General features: G+C 36.1%; 1 protein-coding gene across 6 annotated transcripts in view; it reads right to left on the minus strand.

The window, feature by feature from the left end:
- Nucleotides 1-1,032: 1,032 nt before the first annotated feature.
- Nucleotides 1,033-27,398, minus strand: part of C25H8orf34 (chromosome 25 C8orf34 homolog) — a 394,450-nt gene continuing 368,084 nt past the window's right edge. For all 6 annotated transcript variants that reach the window (XM_076924364.1, XM_076924363.1, XM_076924361.1 and 3 more), the window contains 3 exons: nucleotides 24,338-24,431; nucleotides 5,006-5,062; nucleotides 1,033-2,087 (listed from right to left, as the gene is read on the minus strand). In XM_076924364.1, the coding sequence (XP_076780479.1) occupies nucleotides 2,044-2,087; nucleotides 5,006-5,062; nucleotides 24,338-24,431 (195 nt within the window). In that variant the 3' untranslated portion in view covers nucleotides 1,033-2,043. The remainder of the gene's footprint in view (nucleotides 2,088-5,005; nucleotides 5,063-24,337; nucleotides 24,432-27,398) is intronic.

Raw genomic sequence — 27,398 nt, forward strand, 5'->3', positions numbered from 1 at the left:
TGAGCAAAGTCAGGTGAGTTTCACCTGGAACAACCATCCTTTTTCATTCCTACATTTTATAAATTTCCATTTCCCTGACTCTACTCAAATCTCAGCCATCACTCATCATTTCTACTCACCCATTATGCTATGGAAATACTCGTTCACTTATGTACAAACTGGGGGCGGGTTTAGTCACACTAGACTCCTTTTTGTTTGCAGTACTAGATTTTTGATTAGAATATTTTCTTACCTTTTGCTTAGACTTGGCCTATCTTCCTTGGTGCATGCAAAAACATCCATTCTTCCTGGTGCATGTGATTTTTGAGATTCATGTGGGACAGGAGGCTGGTAGTCTTCAGAAAAGGCCCATTGGCAAATGGAAGGCCACATTTGAATATGTCATTATTGGAGGAAATTGTGGCTTTCAGATAAACACATTATTTGTGACATATTTTAAACCAAAAGTTTCTAACAAGGAAAATACTTTAAATCCTCAGTTGAATTTTTTTGAAGCTTCATTTCATGGTGTAGAGTGTTAAAATAAAAAATATTCTGATTCTATATGCTTAATCTCCTGTTTTCTGACTTTCTGCTTAAAAACTTTTCTAAGCTGTTATAATTTAGACAAAAAAGTCCCCTCTCTAAAACTTGTAGGGTTCCCAATAACATTTTCAGAAGTAAGATTTCAGAGAAGCAATTGGATCTTAACTTGTCAGACTTATATCAGTGGGGTAATTTGTTGATAAAAGGACTGTTAATGGGTTATTATGATGTAGTAGAAACTAGAAGGTTGGACCTGGCTGGAAGAAATGGGTCACTGAAAGGTATGTTGTTCCTGCCTTTCAATCTCTATGCTTCTGGGCCTTCATGAAGTGAGTGATCTCATGTCACATGCTCCTTCTGCCATGACAATCTGTTTCACCACAGGTCAATGGCAAAAGAGCTACTAGACCATGCTCTGAAACCTCCAAAAACATGAACCAAAATAAAAGTTTCTCTTTTAAGTTGATGATACTTAGTTCTGTTGTCACATCTACAAACAGCAACCAATACATAAACCTTTCATTTATTTCCATCTATAAAAATACTTATTACTAAAATTAGTTTCATCATACAAGAAAACAATAATGTAAGAAAATTTATTACATCATTTATAACTTTCGTATTTATAAACATGGCTTAATTCAGAAGTCAGAAATTGCTTGTTTATTCCTTAGCTATGTTCTTGTCTTTAACAATTGTTTCTTTTCTAGCTATACAGAGTTGTATAATTTAGCCTTAATTCATTAAAGCCCACCAAAAAAAACTTGCATTAAGACAAATAAGGTAAAAGATAGCAGCTATATTCAATAGACTGATTGAGATTCATTCATTTAGAATCAATACATAGCACATTCCAAAAGTAAGCGTACATCAATTTAAATGGGAAGTCTTAATGTGGCTCAATAATTGCATAAATAATCAATTGATTTTTCTTGTAATTGTTCTGAGGGCATGCATTTCATTATTCATTATTTTGCTTTACTGAAGTAACATATCCACCATATTTTAATAGGAAAGAGTAATATTATATCGGGGCAGTTGTGGGGGATAAATTTCTTCCTGATACGAAGAGTTTACATCTCAGAGGCTATCACTAAGCAGTCACTGCTGCACGGGACTATTGCTATATATTTGCACATGTGGGCAAGTTTAATGTTTATTAACCCAAAATATGAGAAGCTATTATAAAAATAGAGGTAGAAAACCCTAACTGAATTAAAATCCAGAAATGTTTAAGCACTTGAGTCAGCCAATATTTATTATATCAAACATTAATTTTAATAACTACATATAAAGTAACATAAGCCCAAGACCACTGACCAGATCAAAGGGTATCAGATCCCATAGCCAATAGACTGCTGAGCTTGAATTAGTGTTCTTGGACTATACATAGGTGCATACCCTCCTTACAAGAGTGCTTGTTTATTATTGACATTAGGAAAATAACATTTCTTTAGAGATTACATTTAGTACATCAAATTAGGGCTATATATAAGGATTCAGTCAGCTATAGTCTCCTTAAGGACCGCTTGCAACTTCCTTTGCCTGTTTCACAGACAGACCTGTAGAAGAGAAAATAATAAAAAGAAAATGCATTCAACAATGCATGGACAGAGCTGCATATCCAAAGGAGAGACTGGAACTTTAGTGCATTCTTCTACTCTGAGTGAATTTTTACCATGGCAACGATCTTGACATACATTGATTTTACCTACATTAGCCAGATTAGCTCATTTGTAATAGTGCATAAGTTTTGGTATCTGCATAAAATCTTAATCAAGATATTCTTTTATATTTTCTCTTTTGTGTTTACTTATGTTTAATATTTCTGGTTTACCAATTAAGCAATAAATATTTTAGAAGAAGATTATTAATCTTCTTATTACTCACAGGGCTTGGAGGAAAACTGCATACAGCAAAATTCTCAATAAATTTTTATTTAATGAGAGAGGAGCAACAAGGGAAGGAAGGATGGCAGAGCAGAAACAGGAGACTCCAACTGTCTTTGCCTATTTCTTCTTTACCTAGAATCCATTATTTACTCCAATCAACCCCAGCTAACTCCCATGTTTGACTAATTCCTATCACCTGTGACTATCACTCTATACCTTCGATTAGAATTGTCTGGTGCATGCACATATCCTAAGATACTTAATAGTCTGCGTTTTGTCAAGATGATTGTCCATTTTATATCTTGTCCAAGTTTTTCTTTTCTTCCATATGTTCCTGGGTTGTAAACTATACTATTTGCCACGTCACCCAAAATTGTGATGAGCTATTTTTTTGGTACATTTTCAAATCCATTTATTAAATATGTATCACCAGAATGACAGTGTTTCTAGGAACTCTTGGATTGAAGAGCAGTGTATCTATAAACCTTGTAAAGAACATTTGAAAGACAAAAGTGCATGATGGCTGTGGATCTAGTGGTAGAGTCATTCTATGGAACATAGATCCACATGGGCAGAACCACAAAGAAGACATATGCAAGGGCTTGAAGACTAGAGAAAGAAAAGACAAGATTTTGTTTTCACCACATTTTCAAACAAAAGATTATAAAGATTTTTATAGTTTATATAATATCTGCTCATTATGGAATTATTATAAGAAAACAAAAGTAATTATCACATTACTAAAATACAACACTAATGGCATTTTTGTTTGGAACCATCCAGGTTATTTTCCATAAATATAAGTTTATTGTGTATATGCCTGTAACTTATACATGACAAAAATTAGTTTATATTTAATATTCCATTCTATGACTTGACTTTTTAATAAAAATATTGGGACAAAACATCAGAATCAAAATGTATATGTACATATAAGTGTATGTGGTACATGTGTATTTGTGTGTCTAAATATATATATATATATATATATATATATATATATATATATGTGTGTGTGTGTGTGTGTGTATGAATGATGTTTCCTAACAAAATCACAGTTCTTTAGTATAAAACATGTATAATTTTAAAATTAATTTTTGTTATTGGAAACTAGATTGTTTCTCCTTTTATATGCTTTCCACATTTACTATAAAAATTTTCCCAGGTTTTATAGAACATCTTTATTCAAAACATGTGGAGGGGAATATACTATTATTCATGCTATATAAAATTCACTGAAGATGTTTTCTTGAAAGGATTTCCTAATATGGAATTTGCAGGTTAATCCGTGGGCAGGGTGGAAATCAAATGAGCAGTCGTGGGAGACTTCAGCCATGGGAGAGCTCCCTTTCCTAGGTCCACAGTGACACCGGCTAGTGGCTAGATCTAGTGACACGAGCAAGAGGTATTATGAGGAGAGGTCATCGATGGGTGAGGAGAGGGCTAGACTATTCCAAAGTTCTTTTTAGTTTTAACATTTTGTGACTTACTGGATACCAAGGGAAAAAAAATTCACTGGTTCTCTCTGAAATATCTGAAAAGAAGATATTTCTGAACTTTTTATCTTTTAAAAATATCTGAGATATGTAGATAGCTTCATGGATGCAGTCTTTTTTGTTCTGAAGCTCCAGGAGACAACCAATGCCATTGTGGAGTCTAGCATAGTTTGGGAAGTATGTTTTCAGCTAGCTAGCTAGGCTCTAGATCTAGAGTCTAGAAGTTACTTGTTGTCCTAGGACAGTGAACTGAAGGAGCAGGAGGGAAGAGGAGAGAAAGAAAGGAAAACAATAGAGACTAGACACAAACTTTTTCCTCATGAAGTCCTAAGCAATATGCATTTTAAACAATGTGAGCTGTGAGCAGTTACAGAGAATACACATGATTACCTATTGTTGATATTAAATGCCTGTAGCATGTAGATTTAAAAAATTATACACGTTGATGCACCAACATCGGTGGTCTCATTCTGTTCCTAGCCTAGAGCATAGCCGGACCGAGAACAAGACTACATATTTCTCCTAGCCAACACCTCTCCCCCAAACCCTGGCTCTGCCTCTCTAGAGCTCCAGGATCACTCTCTTGCCAGCCCAAAACCCTGTGGCCAGCTGCGGGCATGCTCTCACCAGCGCACGCTCAGCTTGGTTACATCTCCCCTGGTTCTCAAGTCCTTTGCCCAATCTTCCGTTCCAAAGCCTGGCCGAATTCTGCCCCAGCTAAGTTCTTTCCCTTCTGCCCCACTGAATCACTGTGAATAGAAAACACCAGACCATCTTAGTTTAAAATCAAAAGATGACACAATTGTTAGGCGCAGAATCTATCATCCTAAACTTAGCAATTATTCTATGTTGGAAATCTTCCGGTGGCAGAGGTTGCCACCAGGTCTAACAGTTTCTGGTCTACATCTTTCCTCCTCTCACTTTCTATCTCACTGTAAAAAAGGGTAGTTTCTTCCTCCCGCATCCCCGCTTCCTCTCTCCGGCTGGACCGGAAGACCCTTTTTCTGCCGAGTGATTGGCTTCTTGTCATCTTTATTAGCCAATCAGTAAATTAGGGGAAATTTCCCCTACAAATCCCCTGAGTAAACATACCTGAGTAGACCAGGGTAGGACAGGAAGAGCATGGCACACAGAGAAGATCGGCAGAACCTGTGCAATTGAAAGAGAAAGACGTAATACACTGGATCTAGATGAAAAATATAATTTTCTGCTGCCTTAATCCATTCCTTGAGAGAACTAATCACAATTAAGATCAAACTTGTATCTGCAGAATGCACAGAATGACTGCTGCATGTTAACTGTTTAATAGTGTGTAGGTTGTCATGTTGCAATCCAGTCACTTTCAATTTCAAAATTTTGTTGGTTTTTAAATAAAGTATAAAGAAAAGATGTCTTTCTAGGTCATATTCTGGGAATATATGTGAATACTAGGAACACCCTCACCTACGTTACAGTCACAACTCTGAGGCTCAGTGTGTTAGACTGAGGTCAACTGAATAACTATATGTACCATATAATGATGCTACAAAACTTACAAAATTTCATCGTCCCAATGATTTAGTGTATATGTACTAATAAACCAAATTTATAGTGAAAGATACACAATATTGCATTATCAATGGAATTCCTCTAGATGAAGTAAGAAGAATAGACTGTGAGTTGATGTCTAAAGGAAGGGGAAAGTAGTGCCTACTGGGATGATGGGACATGATTACCTTATTTCAAAAAAGTGGGAAAAAAAGGAGTAAGTGAAAATCAGACAATAAAAGCAAATTTAAAAAGACAAATGTACCTGTCTTAAAGAGAAACAAAATGGAAAAAAAGTCTCAAAAAAAAGTCCTATTTAGCTCTAGGAATACCTGTCCTGGGTATTACTATAGATTATCTATAATTTTCTACAATGCTCAAGAATTTTGGACAGCATTATACTATATCTGAGTTTTAAAGTTTAGTAAATATCAGTTCTTTTCCATTTCTCATTTTTTTTTTTTTTGTTTTGGAGCTTGTTTATTTGTTAGTTAGCTTGTTTATTTTTGAAATCCTTAAAACATCTAAGGCTTAAACGTGAGCTGACATGCTGTGGTGTCAAATATACTCTCCAAATGTTTTCTGTGGGTCTACTTTATACTAGGCTATGCGACAGCTTTTCTAATTTATTATTCAATACAACCGCTATCAGAATGTTTGGTGACTCTTCCAAAAATGATGATTTTTTTAAATGCTTCATTTTTAGATGTCCGTGCTTAAAACTTGTATTCTACCTATCTATCTCCTCTGTTTCTGCACTTACTCCAAGTTAAGAACACTATGGGTTTATAGCTAGAATCTGCATATGAGAGATAGCATGCAGCATTTGTCTTCTGGGCCTGGATTACCTTAGTATTATCTTTTTCAGTTCATCTTATTCCTATAAATTTCATCTTTATTTACCACTGGATAAAATTACATTGTGTATTTGTATCACATTTCCATCATCAACTCGTTAGGTGGACACCTAAGATGGTTCCACTTTCTAGCTATTGTGAATGGAGTAACAACGAACATGGGTGTGCAATATATCTGTAATAAGATATGGAGTCCTTTGGGTATATGCTCAGGAGTGATATGAGCTGGGTTTCATAGAAGTTTTACTTTTAGCTTCTTTGAGCAAGCATCACAATTGTTTTCATAGGGGCTAAATCAGTTTATAGTCACATCAACAACAAATAGTGACAATTAATTCCTCTCATGCTCACAATCCTGTGGTGTCATTTATTTTCTTAATATTAGCCATTTTGACTATAATAGGATGAAGTTTCAAAGTGTGTTTAACTTCTTGTTCCCTGATGGCTAAGACAGTTAATCAGTTTATCATATTTTTATTTATTTATTTTAGAACTCTATTTAGTTTCATGGTCCATTTTCAAAATTGGGTTTTTATAAAGCAATTTCATCTTACAAGGTGGCAAAGGATCACATCCAAAGACACAAAGGTATGTGTAGCCGAGTTGGAATGGCAAACCTTTAATCCCTCTGGCTGTATTACAGACACACCTTTAGTACACACGTTTCACACCCAACAATGTATGTAAAGCTTGTTCATAGAAGGATGCAGTCATCACTTTGAAAGTGATGTCTAGTTGAGGAGGAAACCAAGTGATGAATCAGAGACAGATCTGACAGTTGAGTCAGAGATAGAATATAGCTGTGATAGTTTGTATATGCTTGGCCCAAGGAGTGGCACTATAAGGAGGTATAGCCTTGTTATAGTAGGTGTGTCACTGTGGCATGGGCCTGGAAACAAGACTTCTGCTAGCTCCCTTTGGAACAAGAGGTGAAAAATCTCAGTTCCTCCAAACCCACATCTGACTAGATGCTGCCATGTGCTCACCTTGATAATGGACTGAACCTCTGAACCTGTAAGCCAGCTCCAATTAAATGTCATGCTTATAAGAATTGCTTTGGTCATGGTTTCTATTCACAGTAAAACCCTAAGACAGAAGTTTGTATGAGGACTGGGGTATTGCTGTCATAGGCCTGACCATGCTTTTGTTTGGAAGAATGTGGATTTGGGGACTTTGGATTTAGAAGTGGGGATTAATAGACTATCATGGTAGGAATACGGAAGGCTTTGTTGCTAAGAGTGATTTGAACTGTGCAGACCTGGCCCAAGAGGTTTCAGTAGAGAAGAATTTCAATATGTGGCATAAAGACTGTTTTTGTGGTATTTTAGTGAAGAATATGGCTGGTTTTTGCCATTGTCTAAAGAGTCAGCCCAAGGCTAAGGTGAACAGATTTAGATTAATTACTTTGGCAAAAGAAGTGTCAAAACAGCTTAGTTTAAATTCTGTTGTGTGGTTACTAAAGTTCATGGTTATAAAGAGCATTTTAATGAAAAAAAAAAAACAAGCTAAGAAAAGAAAAATATAAAATATATGGTTCCAGTATTAAAGAGACACCAGGAAGTAGAATGGAGCTGAACCTTATGTTCTAGGGAACAAGAGATTAAGGGAGTAGAATTTTGGGACAAGATTCTACCCAGCTAAGTTTATGTCCAGGCACAGTAGTACACACCTTTAATTCCAGGAGACAAAGCTGAGCAGTTCTCTGAGTTCAAGGACAGCCTGGGACAGAGCAAGTTTTGAATGAATAAAACCTTAAATACAGGTGTGATGGTACACACCTTTAATCTCAAGAAATAGAGCCATGCAGCTCTCTGAGTTCAAGGTCAATCTATAGAGCAAGTTCCAGGACAGCCAAGCTTAGGTAGTGAGAGAGCTGGAAAACAGGAAACTGGTAAGATAATAAGGGTGTTCACAGCAATAGAAACCATAACTAAGACAGTCATGTGTCTTATCAAAGACACATGATACAAAAGTAACTAAGACCTCTCTAGTGAAAATTAAAAATTATTCAGTTTCACACACGCACACACACTCACACACATACACACACAGGGAGACACACACAAACTAAGAAGACACAGGTGGTAAGAAGAAGAACAACACATAGAGTAAATACTCAGAATAAATAAATGAATGTTGCCAGTGCATTGCAATAATAATAGTGTTGTCTCAGGTTTAAAATATGCAGGGAATTTCAGTGGACACCTACAACAGTTGATAATTGAAGATAGGAATATGAGGAACCAACACATTCTAAGAGAAAAAAGAAACAAAGAACATTTAATATAAAATCTTTACAAGTAAGCAATTCATATACAAATCTCAAAACAACCATTAACAGAATATTAAAATAGGACATGTCCATCAGTCTAATAAAGAATTAAAGAGCTAAAAGGATAATACGAGGAAAGATTGAAAATTAAGACTTTTCCAGCTCTGTCTTCTGTGATTATCCATGAGACTTGGGAGGACAATTAAATGGATGTCCCATCTGGAACTGAGCTTTCTACCTCTCCGATTTTCTTCATGTTGACCAGTTGTAGGTCTCTAAGAACCTTCCTCTAATAAGGTTTGAGAGATGGTCTTACCAACAAATATAAACATATGATCTTAGGGGAGGTTTATTGCCATGTTATTTTAGCAGAACACTAGTAGGTGCTTTTCTAAGGCTTATGACCTAGTCAACAATGGCTTTTTGGCCTCATTAATGATATCAGGCATTTGTTTTATCTGATAGAATGGTCCTTAAATCCAATCAGAAAATGGTTGGTTAACCCCATAACACTTGCACCACTATTACTTCAGTGGGTGTATCTTGCCAAGCCAATCATTATTCTATCTGCGGGTTCACTTTTGAGTAAGATTGTTGACTACTCTTCTCCCCTAGCACTGTCTACAGAATCCTCTAGCACTATAAAAACTATCCACTAGGGATGAAGCTTGATTTTTTTCATGTCCTATGACTTGAGTATGAAGTATCTTCAGCAATAGAGTCTTACTATCAAGCTCTATGGCAGTGCTTCTCATCCTATAGGCCACAACCCCTTTGATAAACTGCTATCTCCTAAAATATTTGCATTATGATTTATAACAGCAGTAAAATTACAGTTATAAAGTCGCAATGAAAATAATTTTATGGTTGAGGGGTGTCACCACAACATGAGTAACTGGATTAAAAGGTCATAGCATTTGAAAAGTTGAGAACTACTGCTCTAGAGAGTAACCAAGAACAGTAACAATAGCTGGTAATGTTTAGGGGGTTCTATGGAATGCCACTAGATAACAACTAAAAAAAAGAGATAACCCATATCTGGAACTGGGTATATTATTTGATAGTCTATGGTATCTGTGATGGGTATTGTCTCCTGTTACAAAGCAATTCCATTTAAACTCCTTTTATATATGTATATACTTTGAAAAGATTCTACAGTAGAAGATTTTGTATCACATTTTCAAGGGATACTAGTGTTATTTTTATTTCCCGTACTTTCTATGCTGCTCTCCCATCTCCCATTGCACTGAGACCCTTTAACTCCAATACCCCCTCTCCCCTTTTATACTATATGAATTGCATTTCCCATCCTTAGATGCATGGGCCCTTATTTGTTCCTTGAATTCTATGGGTACTTTACAATTTAAACACTTATCTAAAGATTCAAAGCCAACAACAATACATGAGAAAGAACATATGGCATTTGTTTTTGTGGGTCTGGGTTATCTCGCTGAGAATGATTATTTCCAGTTCTACGTAGGAATTTCATAACTTCATTTCTCTTTATTGTGGAATAGTATTTCATTGTATGAATGTATCACATTTTTCATTATCCTTTCATCTGTTGACAGATATCTAGGCCATTCAATTTCCTACCTATTGTGAATAGAACAGCAATAAACATGATGGGCAAGTAGAATATTGGGAATATCTCTTGAAGTGGTATAGCTGGATCAAATAGTGGACCTCTATCTAGCTTTTTTAATAGCACCCACACTGGTTTTAAAACTGTTTTTTTTTTTTAATAAACTTATCTGTTACACATGAATACAAAATTCCTCAAAAGAGACAGAGAAAGCGTTTATACCAACACCAACTAAAATATACTTGATATACTATGTCAGATGATGTGAAAACTAATGCAGAATTATTGCTAAGGATAATTACTTGTATTTCCTTAAAAATCCCAACTTGCCAGGAAAAGTGTACTTCTAAATATATGTAACCTGAATAACATTGAAATTTAGAAATCAAATTAAGAATTGACCTAGATAAAAAGAAAACAAATCCATATGCATCCTAGGAGCTTTTAACACATACCTCATGGCGATGAATACAATACTACCTACTCAAATACCAAAAAACATGGATGTATGCTCAGCAAAAGCAGCCAACTCCACACAATGCACACAGAGAAAAGACTAAACCCAGCAACAGAGTAGATCTTCCTCATTGTTGTTCAGGAAAGTGCTGCTTCTTCCCAATTGTCTCAAACTAGTCACATCCTGCATTATCCATGCAGTCTCTACACATTTCAAATGATTTAAAGCAGCCACGTAACATGGATACAATATGAAAACAGAGTTAGACATGTAGAGAACACTTCTTTTTAAACCAACAGGTCTGAAATGAAGAAGGGCTGAAAATAAACAAGGCCAACTTCTTGTGCCAGTACCGTCTATCTTCTCCGAGACCTGTATTTTGTCACTGAAACAAGCTTTTTATCAGCAAGTACCTACTGACATGTAAGTCTGTAGATCATGAGGCTCGGTCATGAATGGAGGAAAAGAAGACACTCACTCTGCTAGGCCTTGGTGTTTGTGTTAATTTGATTTAGCTCTCAATTGAAGGATGTTAGTGACATTTGTTTAGAGAAAATACCCCAGTTCAATCTCATTATTTTTCTTGAATCTATGTGAAAATAATGAAGAGGCTATTTAACTTTAATATATTGACTGCTGAAAGCAATACTCTATTTCAAAAAGTTTCTCATTTTATCCATCTGTTTTGATTCATAAAAACATAGTTTATAATTCTTAAGTATTAAATTGTTAGCCACAGTGCTGGGAAAGTTAGGAACAAGTGCTATCTGTGAGCAGTCCTCAGGGACATTTTATATTTTTTGTGGAAACAAGATAAATATATATATGAAACAATTATAAAAGTTGGCAAGAGAAGAGTTTTATTCTTTTGAAATTTAAATAAATGTTTTTAAATGACTATACAGCTGAGGAAAATTGATATGTGGTGCAGAATGTTTCTGTTAGACTTCAGTTCAGGCAACTAGAGTCAGATTCACAGCAGATGCTCCAAAGATGGTATGAACACTTCTCAATGGCTTTTGGGACAGGGTAAGCCTTTCATGAATTGCTGGATGAAATTCTACATAGAATTGAATTAGTGGGGTCTGGAGAAATAGCTCAGCAGTTAAGAATGGAGTTTGCTCTTGAGGAGAACGTGAGGTTGGTTCCCAGCACCTGAATCAGGTGGCTCACAGCAGCCTGTAACTGCAGTTCCAGGGGGGGTGTCTGTTGCTCTCTTCTGACCTCTGCAGGTACCTGCACTCATGCGTTATACACATTGGCAGACACACATATACACATTTTAAAAAAATAAATAAATAAAACATTTTAATAATTCAACCATGTTCAAACTCAAAATAGCAAAAATATTCTAAGCCAATAGAAAGTCGAGTGTGTTGCAGACCTGTATTTCTGAATTTTGAAAAGGTAACACACATGTGGAAAAACACAAAATAACGTGCACCTTAGTAATGAAAATAATGCCATAAATATCTATTAGCTACTACCCATCTTGATAAGAAGAACTCTGTCAACCAAACATAAAGCTGCTTTTCTCTTATCCGAAGTGTTTCTTTGACTTCTCTGTATATTACAGTGGGAGCTTATGCTCTGAATCAGTTTCTGTTTCCCTAGTTACAGTGCAAATTTTGTTCTCCCTCCTGATCTGAATAGGGAAGGTTTCAATATTGTGTTGTGTAGTTTGTTAAAAGGAATTTTATTTTTAGATTAAGAATTTTTTTTTTACGTTTAAAATAAATTGAGCTTTTTTTTTTCTTTTTTTTTTTTCTTTTTTTTCTTTTTTTTTCTTTTTTTTTTCTTTTTTTTCTTTTCTTTTTTTTTTTTCTTTTTTTTTTTTTTTCTTTTCTTTTTTTTTTTTCCGAGACACGGTTTCTCTGTGTAGCCCTGGCTGTCCTGGAACTCACTCTGTAGACCAGACTGGCCTCGAACTCAGAAATCTGCCTGCCTCTGACTTCCAAGTTCTGGGATTAAAGGCGCGCGCCACCACTGCCCAGCAATTGAGCTTTTTAATATAGCTGATTTCATTGATTTTTCTAAATTTTAATGTGGTAATTCATTATTAGTTTGATATTATGATTTATGTGATTTTTAAGATTTGTATTGCCATCAATTTGGGTAGGATTTTTAAATCTAGCTGATAATCCTATTACTTATTCTTAGAATGTTCATTTCTTCCCTGTAATATTTCTTTTAAGTATTAAAATCATACTTAGTTTTGTAAAATGAATTAGAACTTATTTCCTTTCTGATTCTCTGGAAGTATTTGTATAGTATTTGGTGTTAAAGTAACAAAGGATCAGAAAATTTTCATTGTAAAGTTTTATACTTGTGGATTTAATTTTTTAAAATAGTTAAATTCTACTCAGATTGTTATTACCTCTTTTGTCTGCTTTGGTAAGTTATATTACTTTAAGAATTTCTACATTTCATTTGAATTCTCAAGTTTATCTGGAAAAGTTTAAAAGTATGTATCATGTTCCAAGTGTTGTGACTCCTGTCCTAGCACCCAAGAGGTAGGGGCAAGAAGATGTGAGTTCAAGTCTAGCCTGACTTATCTAGTGAGATCATGTCTCCAAACAAAACAATCAGAAAAAGTTACGTAAGTTGTACCTACTATATTGGTTTTAAAAATTGGATATTATGTGCATATAAATATATATTTATATATAAACCTAAAAAGTTGAATTCCCAAGGTAATCTTCCTATAATCATACTTGAAATAATTTTAAAATTAGTACTTAGCTCTGCTGTCTAAAATACTACCCATCCATAAATTTAAACAACATGTTCATCATTGAAGGCCTCTCTAACCCAGTGTCTGCTACGCACTCTGGATGACAGTTCCCTCCCTTGACCTCCTTAATATATTTGACTCAAGAAATGGTGTAGCTAATGTTACAAATGTGTATATGTATCTGTCCGCAGCAGTAGAGAAAAAAGTGAGCAGATAACTTGACCTGTTTCTGCATCTCTAGGTCACAAAGTGTCACGACCCAAGCAAAATGTTGAGAGCCCCTTTGCCCCACGTTGGGTGCCAAAAAATGTTGAGGCCTAATCTCGAGTCCCTGTTCTGGCGCCAAAAATGTAGCAGCCCAAGCAAAATGTTGAGGACCGGGCTGCCCCGAGTTTGGAGGCCACTGTATCCCAGTCCAAGCTGCTGCTCCAGTCCGCGGGTCGGGGTTCAGCAAGAGAGAGAGTGAGGACTCGAAGAATGGAGACCAGACAGAGTATGATTCAATCCCGTTTATTCTTCAGTCTCTCTTCCTGGTCTAAGTCCCAAGTCTTAAGTTCCTAGTTCCTAGTTCCTAGTGCCTCCAAGTTCCAAGTTACTTCTTCTAAGTTCTCTTCCAAGTGCCTGCTACCTAATGCCTAATTCCTACTCCAAGTTGTACTCTCTGAAGTGTCTCCTAAAAGTGTCTCCTAAAAGTGTCTGATTCTCTGCCATCTGCCTCTGCCTTTATATGTCTCACTTCTAAGCTATGCCTTTTGGTCACACCTTTAATCATGCCCTTAGGTCTTGTCTCTAAATCTGATCTCTACACTTCTAAGTCAAACTCTTAAATTACACACCTTTAATCTCACACACCTTTAATCTCACACACCCAAGGTATCTAAACAAGATTATCAGAGTGTGCTCAGCTGTTGTAGGCTATTGTAATCCAAGTCTCATGTCAGGGTATATGGCTCAAGATGGCTGCAAAGCTGATAGCCACTTTCTGCTAAAAGTCGGCCCCCAACAACAAAGCCCAGAACACAAGAGCCCCTCAGCATACATATATACACTTTTAAGGTCCATAATGATGGCTGTTCCAAGTTGGTAATCTGGCCTGTACAGCTCAACTCCTGGGATTTATGTTGGAAAATCTTAACTGTTTCTAATTTGAGACAAACATGTCCAAGACTGTATGATTTGTGAAACTGTAGCCAGTTGGTCCAGCCAAAGTATCTAGAGAGAATTCTGAAGCAGCTCAGCTGCTGTGAATATACTCAAGTTTTTTCAATAACAGAAAATGCAACAATAAAATCCCTAGCACTGGGAATAGGCTTTGCTTCCAGGCAGCCCATGCATCCCTCACATTAAATATATTACATTTGATATAAAAGACTGTTCCAGAGCATGCTCCCCAAGGCTAAAGAGGGAAATTGTTTTTTGTTTGTTTGTTTGTTTTACGTTTTATTGTCACTATTTTGTAGTTTCAGGCCACACCTAGTTGAAAGATAAGAATATTCCAAGACAAACAAAGTGTTTGGTAAAAGGATTAAAAACATGTGCTATTCACTTCTAACTTTGGTTTCTTAAAAAACAAAAACAAAATATTAGACCCTGTAGCTCCTATTAGTTTAGGGAATTCAACTCCATGAAACTCTCTAGCCCATAAAATTTGCAAAATAGCATCACAGTTCCCTCATTTACATACCTCCTTTTGGATGACTCTAACAACCACTCTCTATGACCTAGAGTTTTAAATAAGGGAACCATGTAGTTTAAAACTTATAAATTTATATACTGCTAAGCAATATGACACATTTTTTTTCTGCTATTCTTAAGACAAGTATATTTGGTAAAATTAAGTTTTATATACTTGTGTTTTGAATATGCTTGGTCCAGGGAGTGGCACTATTAGGAGGTGTGGCCTTGTTGGAGGAAGTTTGTCACTGTGGGGATGGGCTTTGAGACCGTCCTCTTAGATTCCTGGAAGGCAGTCTCCTGTTTGCCTTCTAAACAAGATATAGAACTCTCAGCTCCTCCAACATCATGCCTGCCTGGACGCTACCCTGCTTCCTGCCTTAATGATAACAGACTGAACCTCTGAATTTATAAGCCAGCCCCAATTAAATGTCTTATAAAAGTTGCCTTGGTCATGCTGTCTACTCACTGCAGTAAAACCCTAAGACAGAAGTTGGGACCATAGACTGGGGAATTGCTGTGATAGATCTGACCATGTTTTTGTTTGGGAGAATGTAGATTTGTGAACTTTAGATTTGGAAAGCCATAGAATGCTTTACGTGGAACTGAATGGGCCATCCTAGTAGGACTGTGGAAGATAGTTGGAGCTGAGGGTATTTTAAACTGTGTAGGCCTCCTGGCCCACGAGGTTTAAATGTTTTGTGATATTTTGGTGAAGAACATGGTTGTTTTTTACTATTGAGTTGTTTTTTACTATTTTTACTAAAGAGTCTGCCTGTGGCTAAGAGATTTAGATTAATTGTTCTGGCAATGGAAGTCTCAAAACAGCCTTGTTTAAATTCTGTTGTATGGTTACTAAGTTCACTCTTATGAAGAGCGTTTTAATGCAAAGGAGCAAACTGAGAAAGGAAAAGTATAAAATGTATGGTTCACCAACAAGTGAAATGGAGCTGAATCCTATGTTCAAGGAGATTAACAGATTAAGGAAGAGGTGACATCAGGGTCAAGATCCTACCCAGTTAAGCTTAGGTCTGAGCATGGTGGTACATGCCTTTAATCATAAGAGAGAGAGGCTAGCAGATCTCTGAGTTCAAGGCCAACCTGCTATAGAGAAAGTTCCAAGTAGAGAAAGGCTTAAGTCCAGGCATGATGGTAGACACCTTTGATCACAGCACTCAAAGAACCAGAGCCATGCAGACAAGCTCAATCTACAAAGCAAGTTCCAGGACAGCCAAACTTTGGCAGTGAAGGAGTTGGAAAACAGAAAACTGTTGATAATGTAATAGAACAAGAGGGACATGTTCTAGCCCCAGCAAGTGGCAGAGCTCATTAGCTTTGGCCATGTGACTCTGGCTTTAGAGTCCAGTACAGAAGGGACTACCAGCAACTGATGCTGGTTAGCTGAAGCTAAGAAATTAGTGGTGATTAAAAAGAGAACTGCATCACTTAGGTGTAATCTTCTGGGAAGTGTTTTCTGAGAACACAAAGAAACTGTGTTCCAGAGATAGCCAAGGTTGTATGTACTTTGGGCTGCAGCTGGACTTGGCAATGTGTAAGATTCATGCAGGAATTTGAACGTACAGGTTTTGAAGTTATGAAGGGGTCATGGAGAGCAGCTGAGGCTTGGCACTGTCAAAGGCCAGGAAAGGCCATTGATGAAAATGTAGTCTCAGTTGCAGTTGATGGCTGAGAACTGAAGGGGTTATGCAAGGAAGCTTAGGCTTGGCATGATGAAGAGAGCCTAGGCGAGACTATTGATGAAGCCTAGTTGCAATAGAAGACCTCAGTGTATTGAAAATGCTAATATCGTGGAATGATCACCAAGAACAGCAGCAGCAGTGGAGTGGAGTCAGCCAGAACCTAGAGTACTCAGAAAGAGAGCTGGAGATGTGACTCGTGCCCTTTGATCATGTGTGGATCTTAGACACTGGAACAAGAAACTTTAACACTGAAGTTGCTTTGGAGATCCTAAGTTGTCTGTGATGCCAGAGCCATGGGGTACCTGCTAACAGGGAGTGGAACCAGCCAAAGAGAATTATGGACAGTCAACAAAGGTGAAAGGAGTTGAAGATCTGAAAAGCTCTTTGACATCAGACATGGAAATGCACAGTTTGGAGTTTGCTCCAATGGGGTTTGGCCTTTTTTTCATCCATTGGGCATGGTAATATATATGCTGTGTCATGATATTTTGGACATATGTAATCTGCTATTTGATTTTTATTTTATAGGGGATTACAATTAAGAGATTACATGAATCTTAGAAGAGACTTTGAACTTTGGACTTTCAACATTGTTGAGACTGTCTCAGAGACTTTTAAAGTTTGACTAAATATATTTTTACATTATTCTATTCTTAGATATGACTCTCATAGACTCATGTTTAAACAATTCGTATGGGGGTTAGGCAGTGGAATGTTGTAATTTGAATATGCTTGGCCCAAGGAGTGTCAATATTATGAGGTGTGGCTTTATTGGAGGAAGTGTGTAATTATGGAGGTGGGCTTTGAGACCTTCTTCCTATTCCTCCTAGATTCCTGGAAGTCAGTCTTCTCCTGCTTGCCTTCTGAACAAGATGTAGAGTTCTCAGCTCCTGGAGCACCATGCCTGCCTGGATGCTGCCCTGATTCCTGCCTTCAGTGAAAATAGACTGAACCTCTGAACCAGTAAGGTTGTCTCAATTAAAGGTTGTCTTTATAAGAGTTGCATTGGTCATGGTGTCTGTTCACAGCAGTAAATGCTAACTAAAACAGTACTATTAAAAGTTATCATTAGTTAATTTTTTTTTAGGACCTCGGGAATTAATTTAACATTTCATAATTTGTGAGTGTCACCACAGACCTGAGGAGGATTTTCACATAAGAACATTACATGAGTGATTCACAGGCATTTGCACTCCAAAAATTGTAAAACATTTTTCATAACCAAAATAGTTCTCAACATTAAGTATCGTAGTAGAGACTTACAACCGACATTGTAATCACTTGCTTTTAACAAATAAATGACTACAAGTACTTTGACTTATCTTTCTAGCATTTAAAGATCAACTTTAAAATGTTTACTATCATTATATGTCTACTATGCCAAACTTAGAGAGTGTATTGTCTGATGTGATTCAGATATCATAACCTATGTATAAAAAGGTTTCTTTTCTAAAGAGCATTAAAAAATAAAGCAAAAATGTGAGATTAAACTATTACCAAAATTTATTTAATACAGAAAGCTAGTCTACTACTGTTTGGTATCAAGTTCTGGCAATTTTCTCTGTAAGAGCTCATCTCAGTAGTTACTTCTATTGCCTTGGTTTTATTAGTTTTATTGTGACATTTTTCATTTCCTTCTGGCATGTAAGTTCTTTTACTTACAAATGTTTGTAGTGTGAAGATAACTCACATGATCTATAAATAATCACAAAGCACCAAAGTCCTCTGACCTTTAACTCCATAGAATTAATAATAGAATTTCTAGTCCTCACTTTGATGTCACAGTCCTAATATTATGGTATTCTCAAGAGCTATAAGTCTCTTGAAGCTCTGACACCTGTCAGACCTAATTCACCATTGATAATATTTTTCCCTTAGATCATAGACCGTCCACTACCCTCATATACATCTCTTCTACACCTTTCAATCTTAGATCCACTCATTAGTACTCCATAATATACATGCTGATGTAGTCACCTGTGAAACCCTAATCTTACACATACTTCAAAGTCAAATCTGGGGAGAGTACCCAGAAAAAAATAACTTAAGATAAGTTAGTAGGTTTTTCTTGAAGGTGAAATTCCTAGGCACATGGTCAAATCCTGTGACTCCATTTTCTACCCCACACACTTCTGATATAAAGAGTCAAAATTAAACCTTGGCAATGGGATTGAGGGAAGGTCATAAATGAAGTATAGGGTAGGGTTGTAACAGTACCACCACTGGCCAGAGGATATAGAATCTGGTCTTTTCTCTGTTAGTAATGAGGGGAGGTGAATGAGCAAATAGTATTTGGGAGCCCCAACTTTCCCATTATTTGACTGAGAGACATAAGACTGAGGTTAGATTTGATGGACATCTGTTTTTACAGAAGTGTAGACTCAAGTCACAGATTGGCATTCTTCAGAGGGAACTTGTGGTCAGTATAATTAAGCAGAGCTTGTCTCTCAAGAACTAAGTAGTGACTTTATTACATAGATATTTTAGAAAACTATCAGAAACAATTCCTCCAGTCCAACAATGGACAATAATTCTACCATTTATGCCAACACTCTGATTTATTGGTCTGTTCATTAACAAATATACAGTTGAGTTGTCCTTCTTGAAAATTTGTCACCACATCAGTGTCTAAGAGATTCAAATATAGTAAGACATAGAATTTCTCCACTGTCATTTTTACTAAATTTTGTTTAAAACTTACTTTTCTTTTAAATTTCATTTGAAGCTAAGACTCAGGCAGATACTATCTGACTCTACATTCCATAGTGAGCTGTTGTGTATCTACTCCTGAGATTAAAAACATTAGGTCAAGACAAGCAGTTAGCTCAGCAAAAGTTTTAAGTTATAGGCAGTTTTCACTGACCTCTATCAAAATATTTCCCTCTAGTTCAGCACCACCCTGGAAAATAAGTACTTTCATCATGTAGGAGACTGTGTGTTCAGAACATTCTAGCAGGCACAGAGAACAGAATGAGTTTGGAATTCCAAATGCACATATTTAAACATTTATCATAATTAGACTTCTATGAATACTTGGATAACATTTCTTTGTGGTCTTCCATGTCTTTCCTCAATTAAATTTTTTTCTATGAGAATGCACATGCATCTAGGATATTTATTAAACACAATCAAGGCTGTGCAGGCACATCTCCTTAGTCAGGAGGCAGAGGTAGGCAGATCTCTGTAAATTCAAGTCCAACCTGGTCTACAGAGCTAGATGTAGGGTCCCAAAGCTACATAGAGAAACCTGTTTTGAAAAACACCAAAATCAAAATCAATCAATCAAACAAACAAACAAACACCCCAAACAAAAAGAATAAAAACAAAACCCCACAAGAATAATAGTTGTGAATACCAGATCCCTAAAGCAGTTACAAGAGTTGAAACAAAAGGGGGGTGGTAGTGGCTAAGGCAGAAGAGGAGGAGGAGAAAGAATTGGAGAGTGAGGGAGAGGAAAAAGAAGCAAAAGAAAGAGAGAAGAAAAAGAAAGAGGAAGAAAAGGGAAAGAAAAAGACGTAAATTTAATGAATGTGATTTCCGTAGGAAGCTGCACAGATTTGCAAAGCTGTATGTCTTCCAGGAAATAACTAATGTGGCCCTATCTCTCACTTTTCCTTGACTTACAGATCCCATATAAACAGAACTGAAAATGGTTGATGTTTTCATGACATATGATGCATTATGGTTCATGTTATAAATTCTTAGCCTCCATAGAAGATCTAGAAACTTTTGGAGGACTATCCTAGCTGGCAGAAGATGGTCACTGGGCATGGGCCACTGAAGATTTTATCCATCCTCTGTAGTGTGCTCTCTGCTTCCTGTTTGCAAGGATGGGAACAGCTGTTCTCTCATACACATGCTGCATCTCATTAAAAGCTTAAGTTGTAACATTGCTCTAATAGTTATAGTTTGTGGTAACTCTATATCATTTCCTCTATATATATACATGAGCGCAAGCAATTGTGGACTAAAATCTTGTAATCTGTGTGTAGAATGAAATATACTTTTTACTCTCTGGAGGTCTTTATCTCACTGTGGCATAAAAGTAAGCAGTAGTGTGATTCATGTTAATATCTGTCTGTTATCTAAGCCACTGAAGAGAGCTTTAGTAGTCAATTCCAAAAACAATGTAAAAAGTTAAGCAAGTGACATATCACAAAACAAAAAATTGTGGTCCATAAATAAGGCTGATAATAGAAACAATCCCCAGGGAAGTCTATATGACAAACACACAAGATAAGGCTTAATCAATAATGAATTGTTATAAACATATTTGGATAAGTATGAATTGAAATGCGTATTTATTGGACTGGGGCTCAATAGCAGAGCTGAACAGATGGAAGAAGGAATTAGAGTTTAAAGATAGGTCAATTTAGATTTTATGTTCTAAAGAAGAAAAAAGTAATGGTACATGAGATTATTCATTCTGAGGAACAACAACATTAAAGAAAAAGAGAAAGTAAGAATAGCTTAGAGACTCTTGAATCACTAGCAAGAGTGTGTATATTTTGGAGTCTCCAAAAGAGACATAGAGATAAGAAGGGCAGGGTTTTTGAATGAGAAATGATAAAACAACAATAAGAACCTCTTAGATTAAAGAAATAGTAATTTAGATAGTGAGAAATTCTAAGAAGATGTTCATACCTATCTAGACTTTGTCAAAAGACAAAACCCAAGAGACAATCCTGGGAGTAGCTAGAGAAAAATATCACACCATCTACAAAGGGTCCCCAGTGAGTCCAGCGTCTAAGTGCTCCACAGGAAGCACAAGGGGCAGACAATAATAATTCATGGCAGAGCCCCGAATGAAGAGCAGTGTCGGTGGTTTGCTTACAGGAGACAGAGGGTAGTAAATCACCAAACTAGGTTAGCAGCAACTTCACAGTGGTGGAATTAGAAATCAGTGCTGTGTAAATTATAAGTGATTTATATAATGTCTCTTAAATATCCACCTTTCTTACACCCTTAGCCTTTCAGGATGCTTTTCTGGGTTTCTTTTGCATCTTCAAACGGTTGACCATGCATCCTGGTGAGGCCATCTCTACTCTTTTCCTTACCCACTGACTTGCCCTTGTGCTACTGTGACTTTTTACCAAGTCTGTAAATTTTTCCTGAGAGCTTATCTCCAACGAGTTGATTTTTAAATCTTTATGGTTTATAAATATTGCAGTTCTTACATTTACCTAGGAAAGAGCCCAGTGAATTTTAATAAGAAAGCCCAATTTCTACAGCAATTTAAGTTCCAAACAATATAGAGAGTTCCCCTTTAAACTTGTTTAGTTGAGACATGAACGTTCGTCTTCATATGAATAACTGCATTTTCAACTAAAGCCCATGTAGAACAAACTTCCTGGCTTTCTTCACATCTGGAGATCACAGGTTATTCATACTTGTGGGAACTCCTTAGGTGCTGGGCTTTGTACAGTAAAGCCTCCCCAAGGACACAGTGTCTCTCTATGATTTTTATACCATAGAACATCAACACAGACTCCTTCTGCATTCCTAGAACATTCAGTCATTTCTGACATCTCGAGGCATTGTTGCATAGCTAGCTTCAATATATCATTCTGATTCTTGTTTGTTTTCTGAGACAGTGTCTGGCTGTGTATCCTCGACTAGCCACAAACTAAGGATCTTCTTGTTCTGGCAGTCTCTGGGGTGCTGGTATCACAGCTGTGAGCCATATGCCTAGCTGGTACTTGTTTATTTTGGACAACTATTGTTTTGTGGATTTGCTTGGACATTTTTTCCTTCTTTCCATATTTGCTTTTAATTCTTTGCTTGTGGTACAAAAATGGAATTTAGGGTTTCATACATTCTAAGTGAACCCTGCTCATGGAACTATACTACACCAAGATCACTTAATATCCACACACAAACACTATTTTTTAAAAAAAAAAAAATGCAAGATGGAGTTAAAGAATGCTGACTGATATTCAATTTTGACTTTATAAACTTCATTGTGGAGGGGCTACCCTTGTTTCTGTCTATATTCACTCCTTCCAAGATTAGTCTTCTTTCTTCCTCTATCTCATGCTTTACATGCAAAATTGACTTCTACCTCTGAGAAAGAAAAGGGCTAAAGAAGAAAAGGCCAATATGAAAGCAATGCTAAAAAAACAACTTCTAATTCATTGAACTTTGCTTTGCAATACTTATCATTTATTTTTTAGGATAAGCAAAAAAAAATTAAATCTAAATCACCAAAGATTTATTTAAAATGCAAAAACAGAATCCTAAGCAATGTGCAGAGGGCTTCTGATTCAGGGTCTTGAAGAACTGTGGTAGATCTAGACATCTGAAGTTAATTTACTTAGTGGTTTTGGATTATAATCTGAGCGATCCAAACATGCATTTGCACTGAGACATGAGTTTGTTTACACAATAGCTTAGTGTTTGTTAGTAAAAGATAGTAAAGAGGAAATCTCTCTAACCAAGTGTTCTGCTTGCTTAGAATCAAAGTGTATAAATATTTCCCTTCAGTTGTTCCAAAGCATCTTTCTAACAGGTGCATATTTAAAAACAAAAATAAACAAATAAAAAATATTTGAACTAAAATCCTATTTTAAAGCAATGCAATTAGAAATGTGTACCATTGCAAAGATTTTTTTTTGTAAAATTCCTTTCATGATGGTTCTGTCATGAAATAATTAAAATTAAGTAATTTATAATATAACCTAAGTATTATTTATAAAACACTGAATCAAGAAATGGGAGTTACTGTTGGGGAGAAGAACTTGGTCCCTTGCGCATTTATAAGTTCCCAGGATTTAAAGCTGTAAACTCTGACACAGACTTATACCACTTATTTCCTTTTACTGAGAAAGCAGATGCAGGTGATGTAGCTGTGAGTCTCCAGCTGTTGCACAAACCACACACATGGAATGAGAGCAGACTGGATGCCCAGATGGTTGTAAGCATGAGTTTCAGGGAAAGGACATAAGCCTGCATGTGGGGTCACTTTCAATACACTGTTATAGATCCATTCTTTATATTCAAGGTTTAGTTCATTAGCACAGCCACATGAATCCAGTTAGTAAATGGCATTCTATAAAAATGTTGGTTTGGCGAAATTCAGGCACCTTTGATTTGGTAGCTAAACTAATTCAAATCATACATGCAGTCTGTCTATATAATAATTGCAACAGTTTTTTAGTCCAAACTTTATAAAGGCTTTAAAAGAATTTAGTGCAAGTGACTGAATGCAACAATAACATACTCATATCTGTTTAAGTATGTACAGACAGGCTAGGGGGAAGAACCACTTTACAGGTATATGCCTGGTTTTTTTCCCATGTTGTTTGTAATTATTTCAGATTTAGAAATTTCCCTCTTTTTTACTTTATGCTGCTTGTTCAAGACTCTTTTATTAATAATTTAACTTGTAAGTGTAATTCCTCATCAGCCAATCTTATGATAGTTTGACGTTTCCAAATACTACCAACTCATTATGACTATCCTGCAGAATTCATAGGAGATTTTAGTTGGAATCAAAAAAAAAATTCATATTTCAAATGTTAGTTTATCAACCTCTCTCCAACAGTTGGGATAACACTGAAGCAATGCTATTGTGGAGTTGGTTAAAAGTCCTTTGCCACCAAACACGGAGTCTACTCACGTTTCTCTGGCTCTGCTTCAATTCCTTCACTTTCTGTGTCGCTTGGTAAGAGCCATGGCTGAAGCACAACCTGCAGTTGCTTCAAAGACTCATCCTGCCAGAAAAAAAAAGATTATTTTAGATTAAGTCTAGGTTGATATCACAGATTGAGGTTGAACAGTTCAGTTTCCATAAAGTCCATGTTCAGAAGCCCTAAAGACCTTCCTCACAGCAGGGGAATAATTGAAGCTTAAATTTCTTTTCATGTCATATTTATAAATCTCTTCACCCTAAAGTCATTTTACGTTCTTCTTTAGTAATATTTAGGCAATAAGAATTATATCTAGACTATAATCCTTCTGAGGCAATGTTTTATATAAATTCTTTTGGAAATAACAACACAAAATGCACAGGATAAAATTGGATAGAAGTAGCCTTTATCAAGGAAAGACTTCTTTATAAGGACAGAGATTAGGATGACTGACACCTGTTTCCTGCCTTTACTCCCTCAGTATTTTCCCCCTGCCTTCTGTCCTTTCCTGCTGCCTTATTTCTTTGGTCTCAATCTGCTGAGCTGCAGGGATTCCACTATGTAAGTTTCGTAAGTATGCCAGTACTACAGATACAAATGACCACACTCAACTTCAATTCTGTTTCAGTTAAAATATTTCATATATGCATCTTTACTCTCGCCTTTCCTTTCTGTTGATGAACATACATAACCCACCATCTCTTGTTTTGTCTGCGGTAAAGGACATCTATGAAATACAAGGGCCATCATTCTTATGTTTTCTAGGTCTCTTCTTAAGTTGTTTGTGGGTGGGATTTTGAAGAAGTTGTATGATGAAATTGTTTCCGTGCTTATAATTTTTGGTTGTTGTTGCAGTTGTCTCATTGTTCCGTGGGTAAAATAGGGTTCAAGTTGGTTTTTGATCCCTACTGTTTCCTTTCCACTTCTATTCTGTCATCTATAATTATCTGGTAACTCCTCAACATTGTCATAAGTTGTAACCTAACATGATGTCTTACACTGAACATTTTTATCTCTTTCCTACAAGACAACATGCTTGCAGGGCTCAATTGTTATCTAAACTGAGAGTTTTCCCTTTCCCTACAAAGCAAGTTATTTCTCAGTTTCATTATACACTTAATGGATCAATATGCAATTAGTATATAGTAAGTTTCCAGTCATATTTTCTTGTCTCAGCAATAACATGGACTCCATAAAGGCACAGATAGGCTTTTGAAACTGGTCATCCCAAGAAAGTATGAAGAGTGTAGGCCACAAAATAGGGACTCACAAAATAGGCACTTATGTAGGAGGAAAAAAAAAAGAAAAGAGAGGAAGAACATTAAGAACAAAAGAGATTTAGAGTATAAATCTATTCTTAAAAACACAGAAACATTATTTTTTAAATACAAAATATTTTTATATATTTTAGTAAAAAAGTACTCTACTAAAAAGTAAAAATCAGTAAGATCTGTCAGTTCACCTATATGACTTCTATAATTCATTTGTTATTTTCCCCATTTTTGCTCTTTTTTCCCTCCATCTTAGGATACTTTGCGTTCTGTTGCTCTGACAAATGCTAACAATGTGAAACTTAATTCTCATAATTCTAAGAAACATGGACTACCAGACATTAAATGTCGGTTTTATTTAAGAGAGCTCCCATGTGTGAGAAATACACTATGCACAAATCCTTGATTTGGTGGTAAATTCCTGAGGTGTTTAGTCCTTGTGTAGACTTTTCCACATCACATACTTTACCAGGAGTATGGGAGATAGGATCCACTGGTAAAGCACAGGGACCTTTCAAAGCAGCTGGCTAGTGCTGTATGGTATTAGAGTAAACACATGATATTGCACACTGGTTGAAATCGAATTGGTTTTGTGCCACAATGAAAATTTTTATGTGCTCTAGTGAAAAAGATCAGGGAACCTCAGGATTGACAAGAGATTATGAAGAAAGTATGATGCATTAAAGATAAATAAGCCACTCACATTTAAAGGGGTGGAAAATAAAATGCTGACCAAGTAATTCTGGAGGTTTGTGGACTATGTAAACTCAGAGACTAGATGGGAATCATAGAGGGACTCTATTTTAATTGATAAGTTCATTATGGACTTATATCAGGATTGGGTTATTAATTGCAATATAAAATGCATATATATGCAATATAAAATGCAATATAAAATGAATCCTTTTTGCTAAAAATAAATGACTCAATAAAAAAGTGTGTGAGTGGGTGATCATAGGCAAATACACATATAGGAAGAGTCTGGATAACTTATATACACACTCTGCTCTTAAACTAAAAAGTAACTCCAACTCTGAGTTGTGTAGAGTGACTTAGTTTAAAAGGTGGCAGAGAAATGGAGAGAAAAATGAGTAAGTTCACAGGAGAGTAAACTGACAAACACTACTGTGAACCAAGCAATCAAGAGCAGTCAGTCAGTCTTCTATACCCTGGTCATACACATCCTCAATAATAATGGGTGGGAATATGAGTTTTATCTTGGTGTTGTTCTTTTTGAAAAGTACACTGTATTTATGTCAGCATATTTATGATTATAAGTAATAAAATTAAAGATGGTGACACATGGCATGAAATGCAGACTTCTTCATAAGATCTTGGAACAAAGTAGACTTTGCTTTTGTGATAAATTTCCCTTTGTTAACCCAGGTCATGGCAATCTGCACAATGCACAGATTTCATTAGTAAGATAGAAAAAATGAGCAATTGTGACAAACGACCCAAGATATATTTATAATAATGTGAGGTGATAATACTAGTTGGAATCTGAGTGGGAGAAACATAGGAACCATGTTACATCTTTGCAATAATTCTGTGGCTCTAACATTGCAGTAAAATTAAAACATTTATTTTAATAATTGAAGCGAAAGAAACCCAATCTTGGAAATGATTTTCATAAAGAAAATAATAGCTTGATATTTTTTTTTGTACCAGCAGCTCTTAAAAACATTTTGTGATTTGGACTGAAATATAAATTCCTATCAAATGAGAGATGGGTTCCACTGTGAAATATCTTTGCTCCAGGGTGAGAAATCCTGGCTGC

This window comes from Arvicanthis niloticus, chromosome 25 (assembly GCF_011762505.2).
Source record: "Arvicanthis niloticus isolate mArvNil1 chromosome 25, mArvNil1.pat.X, whole genome shotgun sequence".
In the NCBI taxonomy this organism is placed as follows: Eukaryota; Metazoa; Chordata; class Mammalia; order Rodentia; family Muridae; genus Arvicanthis; species Arvicanthis niloticus.